At 39.6% G+C, this 25,030-nt stretch overlaps 1 protein-coding gene across 2 annotated transcripts in view; it reads left to right on the forward strand.

Moving 5' to 3' along the window:
- The window catches only part of hcn2b (hyperpolarization activated cyclic nucleotide-gated potassium channel 2b), a 42,043-nt gene that overhangs the window by 7,989 nt on the left and 9,024 nt on the right, over positions 1 to 25,030 (forward strand). For both annotated transcript variants that reach the window (XM_080877280.1, XM_080877281.1), the window contains exons 4-7: positions 9,647 to 9,865; positions 19,673 to 19,819; positions 20,125 to 20,365; positions 23,511 to 23,675. In XM_080877280.1, coding sequence (XP_080733406.1) covers positions 9,647 to 9,865; positions 19,673 to 19,819; positions 20,125 to 20,365; positions 23,511 to 23,675 — 772 coding nt within the window. The remainder of the gene's footprint in view (positions 1 to 9,646; positions 9,866 to 19,672; positions 19,820 to 20,124; positions 20,366 to 23,510; positions 23,676 to 25,030) is intronic.

Below are 25,030 nucleotides of genomic sequence, written 5' to 3' on the forward strand. Positions count from 1 at the left end.
ACAGACAAGTCAGAGGATACAAATACCTTTTATCATAAAACTGTATTTCACACATATATTCACTTTCACACATACAGTATGTTTGTTGGCAAACAGAAAAAGAATTGTGGTGGTTTCAAGGAAGCATTAGTGTCAGTGTCAATCCTGTTTGTCCCACAAAAAAAGAGAGAAACATTAGAATTGGTTTAAATATTTTGTATGAAGTACTCAAGGGATATTTTGGATACGGCAGCTGAGATGATAAGCTTAATGAATGGCTGTGACTCTGCGATTTGTACAGTGTGCGTGCAATGTTGTTAACAGAGAGGTGATGATTGGTTTGTGAGCAGCTGTAAGTAAACTGGTGAAGCAGATTGCATGCAAGCGCAGGAGGAAGAGATCTGCTCTAATGGGTGTAAATAGATTGAGTTATAGAGGACAGTTTGCATTGCAGGGGCTGACTACAGGAAGAAAACAGAAAAAATAGTCTTAATCTTAATTAATTGACAGCAATATCAACAGTCCTAGAAACCATCGAATTATCTGACAGAGCTAAAAGACGTCATTGGTTGGCTGCCGGATGCTTATTTCTCCACATAACTGTAACTGTCTTGAAACCATTTTTTATGGGGAACATTACATCTTTTGCTCCTTCTCCTAAGGAAGTTCAGCATACCGGATAATTCCTTCTTTATGCTTTTGTCAGGCACTGGCTGACTCTGCTGCAGCTGAGAAATGCTTGATATGCTGGAAGAAAACCTTCTAATTTTGGCACAGAGATTTTTGGCATTCAGTTCCCTGAAATACACTGTGTACTATGGTGCTATGGTGTTTACATGAATAGGTGTGTTCTGTTATGAGTGTGTGTGATCTCTAGGAACAGATGGATCTCACACCAATTGACCCTAGGGGAGATTGTTGTTACTTCTCTGTCACTCCATCCCTTTCTTTCTAGTTTCATCTCTGGCCATCCTATTTCCTCTATCTCTCTTTCTTGAATGTATGGATTTGTATGTATGGAAAATTGCTTTATATGTTGCTTTTTCAGTGACTCTTTTATCCTTCATGCCCCACTTCTTCTTTCGCTGATATCTCCTTCCTTATACATTCAGTTTTCCAGAGTGACGTGTGTTGTTTAGGGCTTGTGCCTTTTTCCAAGCTCGCTGCCATAATGCCAGCGAGCACACATGTGGGTGTGGCTGCCTGGTGTGCCCTGTCACTGCCATTTCAGGGTAATCAAGGTCACATCTTCTTCAGAGCTGCTTTGAGTAAGAGATCCAGCGTTAAATGATCCTCGTGCCTCCTCGGGCTGACAGGCTGCCTGCCTGCACTGGACATTTATTGGACTCCACCCTGTTTTGCTCTCTGCGTCATGCATGCACTTAGGGTTATGGAAATAGGGCAAAAAAGCCATTCCTGAGAAAAACATGGGACTCGTTTCTTCAGTAGCTATTCTTATGTGCATTTTTATGCATGTCCCTTTATATAGATGTGTTGTGTTTGGCTGAGATTTGTGTGCATGTGATATATAGTACAGTATAACTAAGTGATAGTCAAAATATCCTCCTTCAGACTGTTTTTTTCTGCAGTGTATTCATCTCTGCCTCTTAACACTCAATAAGGGAAAAGATACTCTTGCAGCAGACAGTGGTGTTTATTGTAAGTCGACAATCAGGCTCCTGCTGCAGAGTGATCAAGAGACCGGATGATCGTGGTCTGTTATGTAAGTGACTCTCTGTTATGTGAAAGATGACAGGTGGTTTTGTCCCATCTCCCTTGGCCTGATTGGCTGTTATATCAATGGCATTAGAATAAAGACGCTCTTTTCCTCTCGACTTCTTTCTCTGCATCAAAAATAAACTGCGTTTCTTTATAACTGGAGAAGCAGAAGAGCTGCTGTAACTGCAACAGAACACCAATTTGTGAGAACCTATTTATGCATTTGCACTGTATTGAGGCACACAGAGATGCACTTCAAGAAACATTCATGCTTTGGAAGTTGATAACGAGGCCCTCCATTCATTCTGAAGTGACCGAACTGGCAAACAGGCCTGTCAGTGCATATAAAAATAATGGACAGTTACTGTGTGAGGTCTGTGTGTGGAAATGTTGCATATGTGTGTGAATAATAACTGCTGTGTATGACCTGACAGCCACTCTCAGTGCTAATTTGGTACAGATTTTTAAGAAAAGTTAAAGTGGGTGGTGCTATTTACAGCAGGCAATACAACAGAGAGACTTTAAGAAACCAATTGACAAAGTTTAGCTAATTAAATGCATTTTTAAGTCAGAGTGACTGTTGCAGCCCACAGACATGTATTTTTGTTGAAGAGGATTAAAAATTCTTGCAAGGTCAAGTCATGTTGTAGCTAGCTAAAAAAATAGAAAAGGAAAAAACAGCCTCACGGGCTGGTTGGGGCTGCAGTCTTTGTGGGCCAAGTTGCCCCGGTGAAACCAACCCCATTTTATGAAGAAAAGTTGTCTTGTCATTTTTAGCCGTGTAGTAAAAAGCAGTGAATGCTCTTTGCTGCTTTACTTTATAATGAAGGCAAACTTCAAAATAAATACATAAATACAAACCTCAGTGTAACCTGAAGTGTATCCCATAGTTGGTTAGAAATCTAAATGTGGGAGGAAAAGCTTTTGAAATATGCTTAGGATGAGCAATTGTTGGAATACTTATATTTTTCTGAAACCTATCTGCAAAAAGAGAGATGAATATAAGAAAATTGCACACCAAAATGAGACTGATTGCTCCTTTAATTCAGCTCAGTTTTTAAGATCAGTATAAATAAGTAGAATATGCCTTCTATAGCATCATATTGTACAATGCATGTCAGAGACTGAGAGCTGAGTTAACTAAGAAATCTCATAGGTTTGAGAATGTAGTTCCTTTTGTGGGGTGGGGAAGACAACTGTGGCCCAACCCATTTGTTAGAGTGACTAATCACATTGTCATCCACAGACTTGTGTTGCTACCAAGGCTAAAAAACAAAACAGCAAAGCAAATGTCTCTTAAAAATGTCTCGAAGCCCTGCAGAATTATTCTTCCTCTCCTTTTTATTGTCAGTGTTTAAACAACCGAACTTGAAACTTGTACTTGGTCGAGAACAGAATAGATGCTTTTGGGCTTGACTCATATGGCCACAGCTTGCATCATTAACTAGACAGAATCTCTGGATGCACATGGCTGCACACAAACAGCAGTTGTGAATACTACAGCTGCATCTCACTTTAGAGACCGGATCCTCCAAATGATACAGCCCACGCAGGTGGGGTTTGTTAGAGGACCCGATGGTCTGACTGAACCCTTATTTCTTTTCAGCAAAGACTCCGTGCGAACTTAAAGTACTATCAATCACTGTAGTCCACCTGTAATTTGTAACCTCAGAAAACTTAGACTTGCATGGCAAGTTTTTCAGTTTTGCTGAATGCGCATAGATGGCAGCTGTGATCTTCTCCCGTCCACATACAATACAAACATTATATCAGTTTTATATATATATATATATATATATATATATATATATATATATATATATATATATGTAGAGAGAGAGAGAGCTAAAGAGAAGAGATTAAATATTGCTTGCATAGCCAGCAAGTAAGTGGATCATTTTTATCTGTGTGGAGGGTTTTTCATTGTGAATATGATTCTGAATCTCTCCCTCCACATATTTGTCAAAGGAGAAATTCCACATAAAGGCTAATAAACCCAAAATCCAATAATAAGAGCTTATTGAGCAGGAAGCTTCGATCCACAGAGGCAAATTCTTCTTACAGATCATTTCAATTGGACATATAATTTACAGGCATTCATTTCACATTCAACAAAGTCAATTAAACAATACACAGGAGTATGACTTCAATAAACCAGACTGAAACATAAAATCTGAATTATTGACACATACATCACAAGCGTTCCTTTAATGGGCTATTCCTATAAATTGTAGCCGTACTAGTAGATGGCTAGTATGGCTTTGGGGGATGTCAGTCCCACCAGTTTGGTTTACACTGAAATATTTCAAGAATGTTCATATGGATTTTAAAAACATTAAAGATACTGAATCATATTTGCTGTGCTTGTCCGTCAGCTTTTTACATTTTTACAAAACAAAATTGGTGACGCCAGTTTAATTTTGTGGAATAGCTGCATTTCCCCCCAGAAACGTCAGGCTTTAATCGTGGAAAATCTCTGAATATTAAAGTAAAATCACAGCATGTAAGTGAAGCAAATAACAGAAAATAAAAAAATACTGCATTTGGTTCACCCTTAGGTGACTTGCCCCACACCTGATGCTGAATGAAAAGCTTGTAGTTTAATTAAGGAAAGAAATTAAATAAAATTAGAAATTAAAACCTGTGATTTAGCGTTCATCTGATCTGGCGTCTTCCTCGTTAGTCCATCATTTATCTCTGACACGCTGAAGCTACAGTAGCTTTATGCATGAACACTCTAATCAAACACATTACGCTGTGCTGTTACAGTCAGCGTTCTTAATTAATACTGTTACGTAATTCAAGCAGACACCAAAACATCTTGCAACTTTCTGGACTCATTTGCATTTGAATAATAAATACAAACATGGACCCACTGCTTCTAAATAATGAATCTTTACATTGCTAACAAGCACTTTCATGGAACTTTACATATTAAAGTTTTAAATGTAGGCTCTTTGAACCAAACCAAACTCCCTCTGTCACTTGTAGACTTTCAGAGAGAGGGACTGCAGTGTGTTTAAGAGATGTTCAGCACTCATACAGCTGAATAGATGCTGTGAGCCAAACACCTCGTACACCCAGCCGGGTGTGCCAGCATGCACGTACACCCACTATTCTATAATTACGCCATCGTGCATCATAGATGTCCCATACTCCCTTTGTGCTCTCCTCTAAATGTATTATGTACAATTAGCGATCATCGCCGTTGCTCAGTGAAGACTGATAGCGAATAAAATGAACACAAGCGCTAATTTAATTCGTCCCACCCATCTCACTCTCCACCCTCACATAGGGTGGTATCTCTGTAGAATTAGTTTATTGTGTTATTAAGAAGGTTGTAATTTTCAATAGTAACAGACAGCTGTGCACTGTGTCAGTTTTAATCACTTGTTATCACAAACTTGAACACATGCTAACTGCTTGCAGCTGGTCAGTGTGTGTGTTGCTCTCGTCTCAGAGGGTTTTCTTGGTCATGCAGTCACATGCGAGCGAACAGTTCAACACTGAGGATGCCATGATTATTCACTTTCTTTGTTCTCAAGACTGCAAAATAGCACGCATCACGAAATGCCACCTTTATCTCTAAAGCATCATATGCCTCAGAATGAGTTTTGCTGTGTGTTTAGAGGACCCACGATGCTTCTCCTAATTTTCTGTTTTCACTGTTACCTAGGAGGATTGTCACGTGTCAGCATATGTACGAGTAAACCCTGTGAGCCAAAACCTCAGGCATACGTTTAACTTTCATAGATTTGTGATCAGGAGTTTACATCCACTCATGATGGGCATGAATGTCAGGGTAATGTTTGGGCTTTTAACGATTTCTTTGAAGTGTTCTTTTTCCAGGATGGAATAATTGAACAGCATTCATCTTTAATGACTAAAAAAAAAATGAATCTGGTGCACAAGTCAGACAGTTTTGGTAGCCATCAACAAGTTCTGGCATAAATCTAGCTGGATATTTGAGCACCCCTTTTGACTGAATTGACAGGGTTCATTCTTTGGTCGGTTTCCTGGCACTGATCCGGGTTTTAAGGATAATCCACAAGTTTTCATTAGGGTTGAGGTCGGGGCTTTGGAGAGATCATTCCAGAAGGTGGATGAGCCATTTTTAAACAACTGCAGATTTCAACATCATCAGTTTACACACAGCAAAACTGTGTATTTGTTTGTTTACCTCCCTCTGTTTTGTCTTTCAGGTGTTGTCTGTCATTACAAATGCAGCAGTCGTAGACACTGCATGTCTGATTGCTTCATCCCCGACTTTTTTCCCCACCCCCATACTTCTTCTTCTTCTGTTCCTCCACTTTCTTCTCCTATCTTTAGCCAATGTGGCCTTCACTTGTGTTGTTTACATATACCATTCTAATGTCACAGCAAACTCAGGGTCAGTTGTAGTCTCGAGTGGCACCTGGGCCCTGTGCTTCGTACGTGGCTTACTACATCCAAGATCAAATGAAACATCCAAGACCAAACCATCGCGCTAACCGTGAGCGCGCTAATCCGGTTCCCCGAACACACCTGCTGTTGACGATTAGTACAGCTGGATGCAGTAATGTGACATCACTGGGTGTCGTAAAAGGGGCTACGCATCGATAGTAGAAACATTGATCGGCAACCCTCTGATTGGTCGGCGAAAATGTCGACGGAGCGCGCTCGGCTCGGTATTTTTCGGCAGCAGAGCAAGAACTCTTGAGTGAGGGATTTCAGGAGTTTCAGAGTTTAATCAGAACGCAAGGGAACACTGCAAAGGCTGCAAAAGCAAGGAGCGAGGGCTGGCAGGAAGTTGCTGACAAATTAAACTCGTAAGTAATTTAATAATAACAATAATAATGGAGTGGATTGATATAGCGCTTTTCAAGGCACCCAAAGCGCTTTACAATGCCACTATTCAGTCACTCTCACATTCACACACTGGTGGAGGCAGCTACAGTTGTAGCCACAGCTGCCCTGGGGCAGACTGACAGAAGCCAGGCTGCCATATCGCGCCATCGGCCCCTCTGGCCAACACCAGTAGGCGGTAGGGTAGATTTATTATATTACACTATATTATCCAATATTATATTACAATATTATAATATGTTATATTTTATCCTCTTTCACATTAGAGCCACGACAGGACCCACTAGAACATGGGAACAGGTAAAAGTGAAATATAAGAATATTCTACAGAATGGTAATATTTATCACTTATATTGCTTTTCGTCTCTTGGAAAGAGACCCTGGAATAATCTGTTTGTTTATAACAGCAACCAAGAAAAGGGCAGAGCAACAAAAGACAGGTGGTGGTCCTGCACCCCCTCGTCAACAAGTTGGTTAAGTAAATAATACCCTCACGGGAAAATCGATATCTCTCTATGAGCACACTGTCGCGCTGAGCTAAAGGATCCTGTCTGTCCCGCAATATACGCTGAATTCTGAAAACTCTCCTTATCAATCTTGCACCTTCCGCAATGGGTGGCTCGCGTATACGGACAGGACATGGCTGCGACAGACTTCCCAAATCCACCTTCGCTTTTATAGCCGTGGTCTCTCATCTTGATTACACGAAGTAATTTACAATTGCTACTCTGAAATATGAATTACATCTGTAATAATCACATACATGTAATAGAATGTTAATAGTACATTTCCCTTTTTTAGGAAATGACCTGTATGTATCTGTGTGACATCAATAAAAGGATCAAGTGCTGCATTATCTTCAGTTACATTGATGTTATTTATTTATCGCTGTTGCTTTCGTATAAATGAAGCGGACATACCTGCGTGGCCGCGATCTAATCCTGTTTACATAAAGTAAACCTGCTCCCGAGCAGGTTTACGCTTACGGCTCTGTTGCTATGACAGCAAGTCCCGGATGAGCTTCGGGTAACCGACTGATCCAGGATCACGCGAAATCGTCAACAATCTAATCCGGCTAACCTACTTAGCGAGGTACGAAGAACAGGCCCCTGGTGCGGTCTTCTGCTGCATTAGCCTCTCTGCTTCAAGGTTTGACATGTTTTTATAATGAGTGGTAGTTTAAGTTACACTTACCTTCCAGTAATGTGGCCATTCTCCTCTGTCCTATGACATAAATAAGGGTTTTTGTTCAGCGACCCACTGCTCACTGTATAACTCATTTTTTTCAGATGATTCTGTATAAACCTTATTGTTGGTTATGATTGAAAATACCAGTAAATCAGCCCTTTCTGAAATACTTCTGGTATTGCCTGTCTGGCACCAATAGCCATGCCACATGTAATGCATATACATCCTACATTTGTGCTTATGTCATGTACTTGTGTGACAATCAGATCAGAAACAGAAAGCTTACCTGCAACATGAGCCATGACGTCGCCCAAATCATTTCTGGGAACACGGCATGCGCTAATTTACACCTGGGCTTTCAGTAACAGCCACATGGCCATAATGAAAGACAGTCAGGGTATTGCATCTTCCACCCATAGATGAGTTATACTCTATTTTATCATCAGGAGTTGTGGTATAGATCAAAAAGAAACAGGCTAGGGGCAATTTCATGATTTTATAGAATGTGCTCATGAACTGATGTAACCCAGGAGTATGAATGGATGACTTTGTAATTACTTATTGTATACAGTATCTTTTATACAAATAGTGTTTATTTATATGTTTTTATTCGTTTTTTGAGCACTTTGTATCATTAAAAAAATTGTAATATCATTCAATGTCAATATCAATATATTTATATTGCGGTGAAGCTCTGTCGGTTGAAATACAGTGTGTACTGTATATTAATGTACACATGTATTTGACTATAGGAGAATAAGCTGGAAACAGGCAGATACATGCAGCTGACTGAAAGAGGGTGTTTATTTCAACACCTTGGGGCTCCCTGCTCCTGCTGCTTATTCACCAGCAATGTGGCCCACATGCTGATGGCCACTCCACGTCTGTTCGCCACCTGTGGCAGTCAGGGAGACTTATGCTTAATTTATGCTAGCCTGGTTGTGTCCATTTGCAGAGATATTTGCCTATGAAGTGCTTACGAGAGGGGTTTTCAGCAACTGCAACCGAGCTCCTGTGCAGTCCTCCAAAATCCCTTGAAACGGATGATGCTGTGTTGCAGTCAAATGCTGATTGGTTGAGAAGGGAGCAGAGGGAAGGGAGCAAAAGGAGAAACCATTAAGGATGAAATTCCCTTGAGACCAAGTGCCTTTGAAATTTCATCTTCTTTATTTGCATTCCTCCAAATCACCTTTAAAATGCTAAATTATAAAGACCTGACAGCATTCCTTCTCCAGTACATCCTTTTTTACCTCTTCCAAAACTAGCAGAACTTGAATCTTAAATTTAATGCAAATGCCAGAGAAAAATATGTGTAGTCAATCAGTGGCTGACAGGTTGAGGAGCCACAGAAGAAACACACATACACACACATACTGTGGTACATGTGTGTATGTGTGAGAATACAACCATTTGAGGGGAGGATGTGAGGTTCAGTAGTGCCTGTGGAGGGCTTTCTAATGAACCCTAAGGTAGAATGAGTGTGCCAGAACCAATCAAAGACACACTGGAGTAGGTAGATGTATGAGCTCCTCATTAACCAAACACTGTGTTTCCATCTTCTTCTGCGTAGCCAAGGTGAGAGGATGTTTTTCAACGATGATGATTGGGCTAAACCTGAAACAATCACCACACACGGAACCACAGACCACAGGAATGTCTTACTCTTTAGATGACTCATTCTTTAATTCACCCTCTCTTGCATCAGTCTAATGTGTATGAACAGTATATCTTCAGCAAAGAAGATAAGAAGAGTGTTTCAGGTGTCAAAGCCAAAGCATGAAACCAAAAATATGAAAGTGGAGGTTATTCTAGGATCTTGATTTCTCTTATTTCTTTCCAATCTCTTCAATATTTTTTTCTTTAACTTATATTTTGTTTACTAAACTGATTCTCACCCTCATATCTCTTTCTACAGAACGACACATGGAGCGAGCTGTACTCCTTTGCCCTCTTTAAAGCCATGAGCCACATGCTGTGCATTGGATATGGAAGACAAGCCCCAGAGAGCATGTCGGACATCTGGCTGACCATGCTCAGTATGATTGTAGGAGCCACCTGCTATGCCATGTTCATCGGCCATGCCACCGCGCTCATCCAGTCACTTGACTCATCTAGACGTCAGTACCAAGAAAAGGTAGGGCTCTGACTCACCGTTGGTGTATCACCATTTAAAAAAGGAAAATCTGGAATTCAGGTGAAGCAGACATGTTTGGGACAGTTAGTTAAAGCTGGTATTAATATTAATATTTTAACAAAAGTATTATTTTCTTGTTTGTAATGCCTCTGTTTAATTACTGCATGAAAGGTGAGACACTAGATTTTTTACTCATGTGTGGAAGGAGACGCAAAAGTGAGATAAAAATGCATATTGTAGTCCTAGGATAGACAAATGTTTCCCAGCGCGTTTGCCAAATCAGCTTGGTGATGATATATAATGAAGATTCTGACCCCCTCAAAACAACTACTTTTTTGCGAGTTCACAAAATAATTGTTTTGCTTTTTATTTCCCTTGATATTCGATCGTATTTTCAGGACTTTAAAACATTTTATTTTATGTCTTTTAAAATCAATAATCCTCAAACCACACTATCTGCACTCATCTTTGGAACAGTTTCTCCCTTCTGAGGAAATAATCTGCCTGAGAACAGTGGACTGTGTTTTTGTGGATTATCCTGGATTACTGGGACCCCTTTTCTGGAAAGGATTGCTGATGATATTTTTTTCTTAAATTCAATTTATCCCAGGTGTTAGCAACACGAGCAAAATTTAATTTAGTTCCACTTTACCAGTGTGGTAAATCTAACAGCATAACTGAGTTAGCAAGTTGTACTGCAAGCGATACTGTAATTTTTAGTATTTTGTTGAAATAAACAACAAAAAATAAGGGGGTTGAGTTTATCACAGTCTATCTTTAGCTCACTGGTGGCATAGATCAGGGGGTCCCTCTGTTCCTTTCTGATCTCATAAGGAGACTCCAAAAAGAAATAAAAATTCACAGTTTGTGCCTTACAGCAACATGGATAAGGTTATCACATACTAATGAACAGAGATGGGTCGCTCATTTAGCTCCAACCTATTTTGATAGGAACAGCTTCTGCTCTATCAGTTCGATATTCATGGGTTCAGCTCACTGGGCTTCAGCCAGTCTGTCGTCTCTGTACAACAGCAGATCAAAGCTTTAGGACTCTGCAGACCATGGAGGGGAGCTTGCTCCTGCTTTTTCTTAATGGTGACAGTGTTATTGGTGCTCTGTGTCTTGTTAGTTTCCTTAGATACTGGGTGATGTGAAGATGTCTCATGCTATCTGATCCCATACCGATCCATACAGATATGATAAACTGCAAACATTGCACGGTCACAGAATTGACCCTATTTAGTAAAATAGGGCGATCGTGGCTCAAAAGTTGGGAGGTTGCCTTGTAATTGGAAGGTTGCCGATTCAAGCCCCGGCTCGAACAGTCTCGGTCGTTGTGTCCTTGGGCAAGACGCTTCACCCGTTGCCTACTGGTGGTGGTCAGAGGGCCCGGTGGCGCCAGTGTCCGGCAGCCTCGCCTCTGTCAGTGCGCCCCAGGGTGGCTGTGGCTACAATGTAACTTGCCATTACTAGTGTGTGAATGTGTGTGTGAATGGGTGGATGACTGGATGTGTAAAGTGCTTTGGGGTCCTTAGGGACTAGTAAAGCGCTATACAAATACAGGCCATTTACCAAAAGTGAAACAATGAATTATAATAAAGAAATGATTTGAAATCAACAGTTTTATTCCTTTATAAAGTGTTTGGTAACTTTGTTAAGTGTATCAAATGAAATTAAATCATTTTCACTCACTTTATTAATTGATCATTAGCAAGTGCGAGGATCTCTATAAACACAGAGTTTTGGCTGTTCTGCAGAATTCAGACATGTTGACACAAAGTGATGGAGGAAAGATAATAATAATAATTTCAAAGAATCTGTTATCGCTGCTGCTGCTCATCAATATGGAAAGTGTTGCAAGGCCATTGCCAATTCTGAAGTTAATTACTCTACAATGGGAAAACATTCAACACAGCTGCCAGTCCTCCCAGGAGTAGACGCCCTAGGAAATTCAACCTACACCCAGGTAAAGTGCGAAAAGCCCAAGAGCTCGGAGTCTACAAGCCTTACTTAGCGTGTTTGAGTTGGCGTATAATGAAATATGTATTGCATGAATAAAATTGCCATTGCCAACAAGGCTGAAGAAGTATAAATGATTATTATTATTAGGAAGGGTTTCCAGGAGAAAGCACAGCTTATATTTGTAAAGCATCATCTGAACTAACCACAACACTTCTAGAACAACGTCGTTTGTACAGACAAGACTAAAGAGGCCATAACGCACACCTCTCTGTTTGGCAAAAACCAAACATAGCATATCAAACATTAAAAAAACAAGTGCAGCTATGGCCTAGACCTCAGCCAGATTGAAATGCTGTGGTAGAGAGCTGCGCAAAAATGAATGCTCACAAACCTAGATAAAAGTTGGGTACAATTCCTCCACAATGGTCCTGAGTCACAGCTGCTTCTGCATTTTAGCTCAGTGCTTTGTTAAATAAATAATGATATGGTGAAACGTATTGCATGTTTTTGTTCATCTCATTTATTTCCTTTTAAGACGTGGTAAGCACTGTCTGCACATTTATCTTTAGGAGACAAAAACATTAAAGCAACACTGCTATGAAACTGACCCTTAGTGATTTTGCCACTAGCTACATCTGGACTGCCCTGTACCTCCTATCAGCCCGAGCCAGTTGCAACATCAGCACAATGCCAACAATTGTTTTAAAGCTACTTACTGAAGCAAGCAGATATAGTTTGCTAAAAGTAGTGATAAAACATTTAAATACTTAAGAGAGAGGTTAGAACTTTAAAACAGGTAAACACTGCTCACATAATCCATAAAACTACTTATAGATATAAATATTGGTTGAAATACTGTTCATCTGACAGGGATATGCTGTAAAGAAAGAAAACATTGGGAAGCACTGATGACCACTTTCCCATTAACACAACATCCCCCTCTTATCTCACACATACTGTCTCTATTTATGATCCAAATTATAAACAGACCAATAATCAAACAATATATGTCAGCTCTGATAAAAGCAGAAAAATGCCAGCATGTCAAACTCCATCCCACAGTAAACAGATCCACATCTCTCTTTGGGCAGTGCATGCAAACAGGAGAAGATGCTTAGTGCGGAAGTTATGACATTTCTGTCTTGACACAGCATGCAAGCGCTAACTGTTGACTTTGTGTTATGTCAATACAAGTTAATGCTGTTGCTAGCATTTAGACTATCCTACAAAAAGAATCTGTTTTGTCAGCTTGGCGAGTTCCAGCTCATAGCTCTGTCTCCAGCCTGTTATCTGTTGGCAGGACGTATTATGAACCGCTGTGATGCACTGTTTAGTTCAGTGGTTAATGATGAACAAACAGTCACGAATGACTGGATGTTGGATAAGTTGGCTCGGTCCAGCCTTGCACTGTTTAGCTGTGCTGTTTATTATTTCACTGTTCTGCATCATGGAAGAATTGTGGATCTGAAAGACGGCAGGAATTGAAGCTACAGACGTCACAGCATTAATAAAACACAGAAACATATAACTGACACAAAGCAGACTGCAGCATGGAGTCAGACTCTCATTTCCCCTTTCTGTTTTTTTCCCCAGTATCTCTTGAGTTGCTGTTAGAGAAAGGGCTGTAATCTGTGTTTAATGCAAGATGGCCTTATTTAGATTTATGGCATTAATGAAAAAACAGCCCAACTGAAACCCAGTCACAATAAAGTAGCATGTATATGTCTACCAAATAAGCTCAGTAAAGGGTGAAAAAAGTTTAAGGTGGTCGAAGATGTGTTGAGGTACAAATGGGAGTGGTGTAGTACTGATTCCAATAAGGCAAAAAAAATGCGAAGCAAATTCAATTGAAATCACCTTTCTGGCTTTTTGCTAACAGACAAACATGGGCAGAATCAACATAACCTCCTTTGAAGAGGTAGTATAATGACAACAAAAATGAGAAACGTTGAAAATAGCAATTGCCCAAATGTAGTTCACAAAATTCATAACAAGCAAGCAGAAAGGGCAAAAATTAAATAATGAAAAGACAAATGAATAAAGAATAAAATGCAGCTGGGAAATAAAAATAGAAAACATGATCAAAAGGAAAAACAACTCTGTGAAATGAAATTAGATTTTTTTTTTTTTTTTAAATGCATGGGTAAGCATCGCAAGGTTAAAAGTTGGCAAGATCAAAAGGCAATCACATAAAAGCAAGTCTACGGGAGTGTATTTTGAGAAGTGGATTTAAAAGATGGTGCTGAATTAGTGATGGATTTCTTTGAGTGGGGCAGTCTACAGATCTAAGGTTGCTGGGTGCAAATGGCAACTACAAAGTACCTTTAATGATAACCGCTCACAGCAAAGACTATGGATCCAGAGAGCCATTGCTTCTGTCAGGATGTTTGAATTCAATTTTTAAAACATTAATTTTGGTTTAAATTTAGTGTATCTGCCTATTTCTTTTCATAACTTCACTGAGGTGAACTTCTGGCCACGTGATAGTCACATGATGATAGTCCGTCATGTGTTTGCAGTACGCAGTATGCAATACAAACTCCCCATTTAATCATTTTAACATAAAAAAGGATCTAACTCTTGGGATGAACCAATGTTGTGTCTACACATAACAGACAGCTTAGCAAAGAATTAACTAGATGCATCTGGAGGGCGAGGTCAGGGGAGAAGTACAACAGTCATCTGTAAAACACGGTGGAGGCCATATCATGTTTGGGGGCTGCATTTCATCTAGAGGCTTTAGAGATATTGTCAATGTAACTCTGAATGCGCAAATGTACCATCTTTCTTTGATCCACCATGCATTCCCGTCTGGAATATGCCTACTGCACCTTCATTTTCTCAAACACACTACCAGTGTTGTAAAGTCATACACAATGGAACACTATCAGTCATGGACTGGCCTTCCAGGAGCCCAGACTTCAACTTTATAGAAATAACGTGGGATCATGACAGAGAACGGAACAAAAGGCAGCCAACATCCTAAGAGCTTTTAGACTGTGTTGAAGAATAAAGGTGGTCAAACCAAACATGGACTTTCATGTTTGTTATAAGAATTGCGCAAACCAAATACTGTATTTGTGTTTGCTTATATTTCAATGTATCACTGGACTCACTGACCATTGTTCTTGCAAAATATAACAATATGGGGGGTTGCTCAAGACCTCCGAACAATGGTGTCTCATTCTTTTACAGATATTTGCTGTTATTTTAGAGAGAAAATAGTAGAATATAAATATTTTAGAACATGTTTTAATTTTTTATTTAATTGTTAGATGATATTCTTTTGACTTTTACAGTGTCAAATATCATGAAGTGTTCTTTTGGTGCTTGGACCCTGGATCTTTGAAAACCCTCTTCCCGTCTTCATTCTTCCATCTCTCCCCTGTTTTATGTGTCCATTCGCCCTTGACTGTTGGGCAATACACCATCTGGTAGCGGACACCGCACATGGACAGAGGGCATTAGCCCTTATGTAACTGTACTCCCTCTCCTCCTACCCCATCACTTCCTCCCCTAAAGAGCCACGGAGCAGTGTGTCCAAACAGTGGTGAGAGGAGGAAGATGTGACCCCTGGGGACTCACATGATGAGCAGAGATGCACTTGGCCTTAACACATCAAACAGCGACTTCAAGAACTACTCACTTTATAACCTAGACAATCACTTGAGTCCTGACCTGGACAACTTGGGACCCATCTCTTGCATGTGATAGATCAGATCTACATCATCTGAAGTTTGACCCCCAAAAATATTTTTACTTAGCATCCACTTACTTGCCCTTTGTGGAGCTCACAGCCACTTCTCAAGGCTTAAAGTGAGAAATGCCAGACTCTCCTTTGCAGTTGACGCTCATTATCGAATGTTTGGCTAAACAGCGACTTCTGCTGGTTCCGTGTTAAAGTCTTTCTGTAATCAATTAAACATCCATGAATACACCTAAACTTGTGTAAAAATCCATGAAGGCGGTGCGAATCTGTGTCAAAATGTAAATTATATCCTTTGATATAATCATGTGTAATCCTATTTTGTTAGTCTTATGTGCCATTAAGAAATCAGTGTTATCGGTGTAATTTTTGAAATATGTTAAAATCTATTATTATAGTAACAGTAATAATGATAATAACCCATGGGTCTGTCTCCACTCTTCAGTCAAAAGCTAAAAGGGTACAGCTGAAATTGACTTAGGTTTTATAGACTTAGAACAGCTCACACACAGACAGATATAAGACCGTCACATCTCATGCCATGACTCTCAGTGACATGGCCCATTAATACGAGCACCAATTCAATTTCTCCTTTCCCTCTGTGGCAGCTTACAGTGACAGCCATGCATCATGCTTGCAAGCCACCAACTAGGGCTTTATGGCCAATCAAAAAAATAGAAAATCTGTGCAACTTCTGCAGCTATGACCTCCAGACTCTCTGACTTAATTTTATAAAAAAAAAATACTTTGCTTCATACAAGTCCTACAGAAGAACCTGATTTCAGTGTCATCTTTCTCCTTGGGCACACTTTGTAAATTTAGAGTCCATTATTACTACAAGTCAGAAGCATATCATCTGCACCTGACGTGGATGTATTTGTTTGTACAATCAAAGGCAATTACAATGATGAAAGAGCAATCTTTAAACAGATGCACAGATATATTTAGGGAAACTATAAATACACACAAGAAGTTGAATAAGGGATAAAAAAGAAAAAGAAAAAGGTAAAACTGACAGAGACATGCAAGGAAAGTGATTAATCCTTTATTTATCCAGGTAAAAAATCTCATTGAGATTAAAAATCTCATTTCCAAGAGAGACCTGGCATCAAAGTGATTAACAAAGTAAAATATACATCAGAGCACAGGTAGATAAACAGGGTAAAGAAAGCCGGGAAGCTATGTATTAACACAAAGAAACAAAGGAAGTGATCAGGCAAAATAAAACTGAAAAATTATGATGATCTTTGCTTGAGACTTGAAAACAAAACAAGCCCTGTTGTATTCAATTTTTTTAAAACTTGCTCTCTTAAGTGGCAAGTATTACATTTGTAAGTGTGCATTAACTGGATGTGGCTATGAACTTGGATTTTCATACACCTTCTATTGTCTCTGTTATCCAGCATGATTGACAGCATTAACCGAGTTCAAACAACAGCCACCGGCCATCTTTCCCCTTTGTTCTTTTGCATTTCCACAACATCATTTCCTAATATATCCTCATGAGAGACCATCAATTGTTTCTTGTTCACTTATAAACATCTTTTTCTTCAAGCATGAGGCCTTTTGAACATCACTCCTGTCCTGCTAACTTTGACTGACGTAGTCACTAATCTGAGTCTAATGCTGCGAAAATCAGAAAGGCAGTAAAGCTCGGCTTCTTCACCAACCAATTTCAAGTAGTAGGAGAACGAGGAAGCAAGCTCGCGAGAGAGTTGTCATTCTAGTTTAATTGAAGCTGTCACATACTGAATCACTGGGCAGGCAACACTTAATTGGAGCCTTCCCGTTTATCCCTGCGCTTGACTGAGTGAGTCAGATATTATGGAAGTTGGCGTAATCTTTATTGTTACTGACACATGGTGAACGGGAAGGAATTTGTCAAGTTAAACCGTTTTTTTAAATCAGGTTCATGAAGGGCACATTCATTTTGCAGGAATCCCCCTTCATTATGTATATACCATTTTATAGATACCATTTTGTCGTTGTTTGGATTATGTGTTGACTTTCAGCATATGCTCAAAATCCATTCACTTTATATTTGGAGAGAAAACAGTTAAATGATGTCATACTGCGACAGCTAGTACAGTAGGTGTTGCATAAAGTATCTTGTGATTTGCTGTGACACCCATGCCACCAGGGTCAAGCCTGCGTTTTAGTCACAAAGCCATATGTCACTTCACAATGTGGCAAAATGTAATTTCCTGGAGAGCAAGCCATCCTTCCCAATGCATGTGTCTTTGACCACTACAAGCAAGGTCACTGTGAGTGCTCCTGCTGCTGACCCTCCATACATGCTGTGTCCTTTAAATCTAACTGTGAGCGTCAGGCTAAAATCTACTACTCATTCCACTGACAGTTTATTCTATAGAGGTGTGACTCACAGTGTTTATTACACAAAGTTGGGAGGGAAAGAGAGAGGGGCCTTATGTAACATTAAGCAACCCCATCCACAGGGCCATACTCTCTTTAGCCAGTATTGATTACAGTTCTAGAGCAACTTTTCTGTGAGATTCATTAATATTATTCTCCACTTTTATGATTTTCTTTGAGTCTTTTTTTCTCCCTTTTTGTGTGTGCATGTTGCATCTTTATGCATCATTTTGTGTTGGTGTGCCTGCTGATATAACAGGAAGTGAAGTGCACTGCACTGGTTTCATGGGTAATCTTATCGGCTCATTTTTCAAAATCACATGGTCACATTTTCGCCCTCAGGGTGTTAATAGCGTGTGTAGTGTAGAGATTTACATATTTTTTATACAGCAAGGAGGGAAGAGAGATCTGTTATTAGATACATTTTTATATTTTTTTTATTTGCTAGATCAGTTAAACTTCAGAATAATGTGTATTCATGGGCTGGAGACACATTTCTTATCTTTTACATTTCAAATATGCAAACATATTCATTACTCAAGCTTCTCATTGATCATAGTATTAGACTTGTACTTTAGTTATATCTTTGATCAAGAGTAAAGATGATTTACTAGGAAAAGCACATATAGATAAACACTTTTAACATTTTTAACTGGATGTTTAGACTTTTTACCTTCTCTGATGCAATGAGTGCTAAGCTGGGGGGATTTCAGTTTCTTTCATTCCCACCATTCTCAACAGCTGGTATGTGAAACTCCATGGGATCATGGATATTTGTGATATAAATAAGTAAAGCCAATCCAAAAACTGTCTGTGTACAGTGAATAACATGCCTTTCAATTTCACATTATAGGAAAAGCTATGCAGTAGGTCCAGCAGCTTCTGTTTTCACAGGGAATCCAGGCATTAAATGTGTTACAGAGCAACAAAGTGGACATTCAGGCTGCATTTGTTTCAGACAAGCATTGCAGTGCCGAATACGCGATGGTGTGAATCAGTGGGTTCAATTTGACTCTACAGTGAACAAACACGATGTGCCAAAGCCAACCTCTGTTTTCACGTGATTATTTCTAGCCACATAATTACATATTAATCAAGCAAAGGTGACAAACATCTTCCTTTCTCTAAATAGAAACTCTTTCCACTCAAATGCCCAGTTCCACTTAATTATTTACCTATTTCCCCTCAGTCTTCACAGATCATGGAAGATTTGTTTCACTTTTTTTTTTCTTCATGAAAAATGAAATGCACAACAACAAAACACATTTCCTTGGTGAAAACCTTGATAGTATTTTCTGTAAATTTGTCATTTAAAAAAAAAAAGCATTTGTGAAAGCAGCATCACTAGACAGAGAGAGAGAGAGAGAGAGAGAAACTGGCTTTAGTTGGCATGTATGATCACAGCGTCCTTCTTCTCTGAACACATCAGAGCGGGAGGAATCCTCATGGGCTTTACAGAGCTGTCATGTTTCCTTAACTACTTCATCACAATTTTCTTCCCATGGCTACCAGGTATAAATAGGTCATAGGATCCCTGTGTGTGCAGCGCTGTACATCTCAGTTGCTTTATTGGTCATGCACAGTCTTTTGAGAATTGTCTTTCCAGCTGCTGCAACTTCTGTATCAAGGCCGTGGTGATTCTTTAAAGTCGGACGTACTTTGCAAAGTGTCAAAATTAACAAGAAAGTTGCTGAATCCTCTTTTCATTGATTTATGCTTCTGTTCATTCTCATTAATATTCTCCTATGCCTCTCTCCATCTTCCAGTACAAACAAGTGGAGCAGTACATGTCATTCCACAAACTCCCAGCCGACTTCCGACAGAAAATCCATGACTACTATGAGCACCGATACCAGGGCAAGATGTTTGATGAAGAGAGCATCCTGGAGGAGCTTAATGAGCCTCTGCGCGAGGTATGAAAAAAAAAAATCCCATACATTTTCTGTGATGTACTCACTCACCCGTGAATACACACATGCCTCCACAGATGAAATAAGATGGAATAAATTCAATAAAATAGTCATTTATCCTTGTTTCATCTGAAAAATGTAACCCCGTGTTTAAAATTGATTACTTCCAGCCTTCTCTGTATGTATTTAGTTATAAAATGGTCTAATTCAGACAGCTATCACCAAACCCGTGTTTGTATCTTTAACTGTAAATCCCTGTGCTAAAAATCTGCGCAGATTAACCATTTGTATCTCCCGTTGCCATTTAGGAAATTGTCAACTTCAACTGCCGTAAGCTGGTGGCCTCCATGCCGCTGTTTGCCAACGCAGATCCCAACTTTGTGACAGCCATGCTGACCAAACTGAGATTTGAAGTATTTCAGCCTGGAGACTACATCATCAGAGAGGGGACAATTGGCAAGAAGATGTACTTCATTCAGCACGGGGTGGTGAGCGTCCTGACCAAAGGAAGCATTGGCATGAAGCTGATGGATGGCTCCTACTTTGGAGGTATGTAACTACTCAGTAATCTACTCAGTTCTATTCATTTCTGTTCTTCTATGGGTTATTTACACTTTACTTCCCACTAGAATCCACTGCAGCAGGGATGTAAAACTCATTTTACATCATGGTCCACCTAAAACTCACTTTAATCGTAAGTAGGCCAAAACAGCAAAACTCCCCTTTCTGTCTGTGTAAAGATAATTCATTACAAATGTAATCTCATTTAATGTGCAATTTCAACAGTAAATCTCAGTTTTCCTACACGATAAAGAAATGCTGCTGTAGCAAATGACAGAAATCAGTCGGCACAAAAATTAAATATGTAAAATTACAGAGAATGTTTTGCCTAGAAAAGGCAGTGAGCTTTGTAGTTTAATTGGTATTGTTTATCTATTATTCAATTACTTTGGTGTAGTGTGAATAACAATGTCTTTATCAGTAGGAAATACTGTAAAACCTATGAAAATACAGTTAAAAGTCCAAAATCTCTGCTCTCTTTCACATTTTCCAAAGCTGTCCAATGGGCCTGATTGGCGTCTTTGTCAGGCCATTTCTGGTCCCTGGGCCTTGTGTTTGACAGCCCCACACTTCAGTAATATCACAGATGTGTGTGTTACTTTTGCAGTTTGCAGATAAACAAAAAACTACCCCAATGTTTTATTTGGACTTCTTGTTCAGCCTTACGGCAACTTCTGTCCCACTTTCCCGGGTTGTTGTTCCTCTGTGGCTGTTTAGAAGCATGTGGTGCTACTATTGCCACGCATAAACCCACACACACACCAACATACACTTTTTAGGTCCTGTAGCGTGACTCTTTGGGCTGCATTTTTAACATCCGATGCCCTCTGCAGAAGCTCTGTCCACTCACAGTTTCGTTGATGTGCCAGCTGCCCAGAGCACTGTTGTAGTGACATGACTGCACAGCACGCACATGCACACATCCATTCACACACACACACACACACCTAATTAATAACACCTAATTAGCACAGCAGAATGAAGATGATGGGGCCATTTATAATGTCAGACATCGAGTGTTTGAAGTCATGCCTGCGACCAGGGAGGAAATCACAGGTCTCCATGCACACAGCTAGCAGTGAGCTAAGAACCGAGGGGACAACACGGTTAAACTTCCAGTGGGGTGTGTATGTGTGGTAAAATCTCTGAATAAGTCAGTAGCACTAAGTAGATGGTGATGTCACCATCACCAACCAGCTAATGCACAAAGTGTTTTTTGATTGGATTTACCTGCTTTTAAATTTTAGTATCCGACTTAACCTTAGCCACTGGTAGATTTTCTAACATTAAGGAACCTTTTCGTGGATTTTCTCCTTTCCACACCACACTACATTTTGTACAGTTATCACACACAGATGGGGTAGATTGCACTTTGAGGAACGGTTTTTCCTCTTTTACCCCTATGCCCTTTCCATAAAGTCCACAGTGAATACAGCCAAACATAACCTCATAATCATCATCTGTATTACACAGTGTGTGAGCAGATCCTGTGGACAAGCAGTTTGTTACTCAGATTCTTCTGGTGTCCCAACAAAATCCCAGGGGAACGGGTTAATTCCTGTCAACACATCAGAAAATGAAGCCGTAAATAAGAGAATTTGCAGATATTACATTAACTGAAACAGGAAACAGAGCTGGTTATGCCACAGAAACAGGTTACAATGATCATGATCCAAAATTGAAGCAAAGATCCAAATTGCCACAGTTCACATTAACCATCCAGCCTTTCTCTGTTCTTTCAGTATATTTAAGGATGGCAGTTTCCCCGTCTACAAGCCACAAATGGTCACCCAGTGGTTTGGAAACCCTTTTAATTCAGTGGCAGCAATTTCATTGGTATTATTATCCTCTGTCTGCACTTCCCAGTAGACACTATTGATGCTACCAGTATCTAAATGGCTGCGTTTTGTGTAAACAGGGATATTCCAATTTCAAGAGAGCTTTCTGAACATGATGCCTTTTCCTACAATTCTAACAAAAGTGGATTTCAAGCAACTGCTGGTAATCACTAGCAGTTGCTTTAATATGATGTCAGTGAATTAATATGAATGCACTCTATTGCACACTATAGGTCGCTTGTCTAGAAATGTGTAAGTGCATGTATGTGTAGCCTTACATCAGTACCTTTGTTTGGTGGAAAAACTTTCTTGCAGAGAGAGTCAGCCGGTATGAAAAGAAGCTTATGCTAATGGAGAATCTAATGGACTGTATATATTATAAAAATGTGTATATACACATATATGTGCTAATTAGTCCTCAATAACAAAGTATTAAAATACTTGAATTTCATTCAACTAGCAGACAGGTATCAGCTACAGCTACCTGTGTCTGCCACACCTGTTACTGTAAGCTTTAAGACTTCCCAAACTGACGGGTAACAAAAAATATATAATTTTTAAAAATTACTCATCGTAGACACCAAAACTATTTTTCTACAGGGGTGTAAACACAGATGTTATTGCTGTCTGGTAGTGGATTTAACAGATACACATGGAAATATAACTAACTTTGTGACATTAGAAAGTAGATAAAATAAAATAAAGTGCGACTTCCTTGGATTGCTCTGAGTTCGTGAGAAACCTCATATAAACAGACAGGAACAGTCCAGTGCAGTGCCTGCTCTTAATGGAGTATCCTGGTGCCCCCACATCCCCTTCCCCCTTCCCCAGAGAGTCAGAGGAGGTCAACCTTTCAGGGAACGGAAAAGGAGGGAATATGGTTGTCAAGACAACAGTCAGCTCCAGCCAATAAAAGGGAAAAGTAATAGAGAAGAAGATACTAAAGAAGGGAAGGGAAACAACTGAATGCAATGGAGCACATCTCTATATATGCTATACACTGCTGTCAGTGTAGTGCTAGTGAATGAGGAAATACCTAGGGTTACATTCAGCGGGTCATGCTGATGACACACAGCCTTTGTTCTGAGCACACATTTTCTTAAGCCCAGGAGTTTTCCACAGCCTGTGCGGAAACATAATAGAACATTTTAACATTTAATGTACTGTAACAGTGTTTTGGCTGAGCGTCGCACTGCTTAACAGACCTCTTCTCTTCTTTTCTCTATTGCTGTCTAACGCACTGAAATCTGTGGGTTTGCCATTTTCTGTTCTGACCGTATCTCTCACCCCTCCAGAGATCTGCCTGCTGACCCGTGGCAGACGGACAGCCAGTGTGCGTGCGGACACCTACTGTCGCCTGTATTCTCTCTCTGTGGACAATTTCAATGAGGTGCTGGAGGAGTACCCCATGATGAGGAGGGCTTTTGAGACAGTTGCCATTGACAGATTGGACAGGATAGGTAAGAAGACTGCCATTATGTTCAATATAGATTTGGGTAGTCTCCTGTAGGTGTTTTACTATGATGTGATTAAAAGTTTAGAAATTTAAAACAAAAGCCAAAAGATTAAAAAGATATTTAAGACCACAGCTTTCAGATACTATTCATCTGTTGTAGATAGCTTTTTAAGGCTTACCACTTCTTCCTTTTTTTGTCCTCCATTTGTCCACTTTTCTCAATTTTTTTAAGAACATACTGCACACCAATCAAAGCTTTCAGCTCATAGCTCTGGGGGAATCACCTTGTTAAGAATTTGGAACAAATTATGTGTTTTTGTGAACGGCTGCTGATAACACAATGTCTAAAGATATAATTTAAAACGGGTTCTTTGCTAAGCTGCTACTTGAGTTAGGAGGCCTTTTATGCTCGAATGATTCAGTGTTAAATGGTTCAGCAAACCAAAAAAGAACAATCCTCTGAAAATGGTCAGGTACATGGACAAGACTGAAAATGATAGAAAATGAAAAAGACCTTTAGAAACGGTAGAGAATAAGTATTCAAAGACCACTTTTAAAAATGCAAAAAGGTCAGTTTTTTGGAAGCAAAATTTAAATAAATTAAGGGTGTTGTAAGGCTTTTGTGCAGTACTGCAGCACTCAGGCTCCTCAGTCCAATATCGTCTCTTAAATTTATGCAGAAACATGCTAGGCTACAATAAAGAAAAGAGAAAAAATGTGCGAAAGAACAATAAACAGTAAAAATGTATTTATTCTGACATGATTTATGAACAGAGATATGAACAGAGATTTAGTTTTGGATAATTATGCCTCAGTGATAAAAGCCACGCGCATTGCTGTCTTCATAAGCTTATGAGTCATTCACAAGATGAAATGAAGCATAAGGAAAACATACTCATTCATTACTGTGATGTCTCTGTCAAAACACTGCACGGTCTGACAGCTGGGATGTAGTCTATGAATGATCCTAACAAGGGCTGTGTGTACGGCTCAGGAAAGAAATCAAAGGTGAATATGTATCTTTGTATGTTATTAGGTTCCTTAAGCTCAGTTGTTTTAGTGCAGTTTAACTCTTTTGGTAGATATTTGCCATTTTGGGAAGAAAAGCAAAGCCAGTTAAAACTTTTACTTTACTTGAAATGCATAATTCTGATTTTTTTTCCAGCGATTGTTCAGTAGCCTCAGTCTGGAGTGAATGTATATAAAACAAATATTAAACAAAAACACACAAAGATGTGCTCATGAAGGCTGATTGACAGTTTATATTTTCCTTCACATTAAAAACAACTTTCCGTCTCCCGTCATGCCCCCCAAGGTCAGCTAATGTTACATCCCTCATCACATGACCACACCTCATAT

The sequence above is a fragment of the Rhamphochromis sp. 'chilingali' genome (assembly GCF_963969265.1).
Source record: "Rhamphochromis sp. 'chilingali' genome assembly, chromosome: 3".
NCBI lineage: Eukaryota > Metazoa > Chordata > Actinopteri > Cichliformes > Cichlidae > Rhamphochromis > Rhamphochromis sp. 'chilingali'.